At 29.9% G+C, this 1,306-nt stretch overlaps 2 protein-coding genes across 2 annotated transcripts in view; one reads left to right on the top strand and one right to left on the bottom strand.

Moving 5' to 3' along the window:
* The window catches only part of LOC119594177 (ATP-dependent RNA helicase SUV3 homolog, mitochondrial-like), a 9,918-nt gene extending 8,976 nt beyond the window's left edge, over positions 1-942 (top strand). The window contains exon 17 of the mRNA XM_037943246.1: positions 368-942. Within this exon, the coding sequence (XP_037799174.1) occupies positions 368-427 (60 nt within the window). The 3' untranslated portion in view covers positions 428-942. The remainder of the gene's footprint in view (positions 1-367) is intronic.
* Positions 696-1,306, bottom strand: part of LOC119594178 (glycine N-methyltransferase-like) — a gene marked incomplete in the record, with an annotated part of 10,165 nt that continues 9,554 nt past the window's right edge. The window contains 1 exon segment of the mRNA XM_037943247.1: positions 696-1,306.

Genomic DNA, 1,306 nt, shown 5'->3' with positions numbered 1-1,306 from the left:
ACTGATTTGATATAAAGCTTAAAATTTGTCAATAGATAAATTACTCCAGAAATATAATACAATTGATGAAGAAAATTCAAGTAGGTGATTAATCCTGTTCTGTGATTCCATTTGTATATATTATTACAGTTGAAACTCTTTAAACATATTTCAAGATTCTGATGCAAATTCTGTTATGTTAAGAGAATTTTAAAGGTTGTTTACCCAATGACTTTTGTCTGTGGCTTTACATACTATCAACTATGATACTTTCAAGATTAACAATATTTCTGTATGACATTTTAATTTTCCAACCTTTGTACTTGTTAGAACATACATGTTATTGCTGCACTTGGCTTTAGCTTCACAGTACATGTATTTTTTTCAGAATTATGATGATGAAGATCCTCCAACCAAGCCAAAATCACCGAGGAAAAGGAGACGATAAAGTCACTTGAGCAGTATGTTTGTGATATGAGCCAGCTTTTGATGTATTTTTGACTTGTATACTAAAGTAATCATTGTGTAAAACTGCTTGGATAAGTTGAAAACAGAACTGCTAAAATTTTCAAAGATAGTCAACATGTATAATTAGAGATTTGAATTTAACAGTTATTATAAATATTGTTATTATTGTTAGTGTTTGTAAATATAATTATATATGAAAAAAGACAGCTATTCTTTGTAAGGGTGAGTTATTATTAAATAAACTCATATTTTGTATATAATTTTATTTTGCATATAGAACCCTACAAAATCATGGAATGTTGACCATTATATGGATAAAAAATAAAAAGTTCTGCATGACAATACAGCCTTTGCCACCTCACAAACAGATAATATAAAACATATATTCAGATAAACTATGAAGATAGCATAAATTCTTAGGAGTTCATTTACTGAACAGTTAAAAAGATAATAAAAGAAAAGGTTAATACTTCTAACCTTGGGGAGGAAAAAAAAGCTTCACACACATAACCCACTCCCAATCACTGTACATGATTATGAAACACATATAGATAATATCCAGTAAAATCTGGATCATTAACTTCAAGCCTTGAAGAATAATGGAGACACCAAGAAAACGATGCCATTATAGTGGTCTCTCTACACTGGTTCCCAGGCCAGCAATAACAAAAGACTAAATCTTCACTTAGAGAGATCAAGTGTGCCACAGTCTCTTGCCAATAAATTGCTGTTTTACAATATATTGAAAATAAACCTTGAACTGATAACTACTCATAAATTGAAGTACCATTTCTAAATCAGAGGGAAATATGTTAATGGGCATTTGCACATCTCAAAATTTAGGGCATGAAAGTTGCAT

Source organism: Penaeus monodon, chromosome 33 (assembly GCF_015228065.2).
Source record: "Penaeus monodon isolate SGIC_2016 chromosome 33, NSTDA_Pmon_1, whole genome shotgun sequence".
NCBI classification, from domain to species: domain Eukaryota; kingdom Metazoa; phylum Arthropoda; class Malacostraca; order Decapoda; family Penaeidae; genus Penaeus; species Penaeus monodon.
The sequence above is the reverse complement of the archived record's forward strand: the minus strand, read 5'-3'. Positions and strand labels throughout refer to the sequence as shown.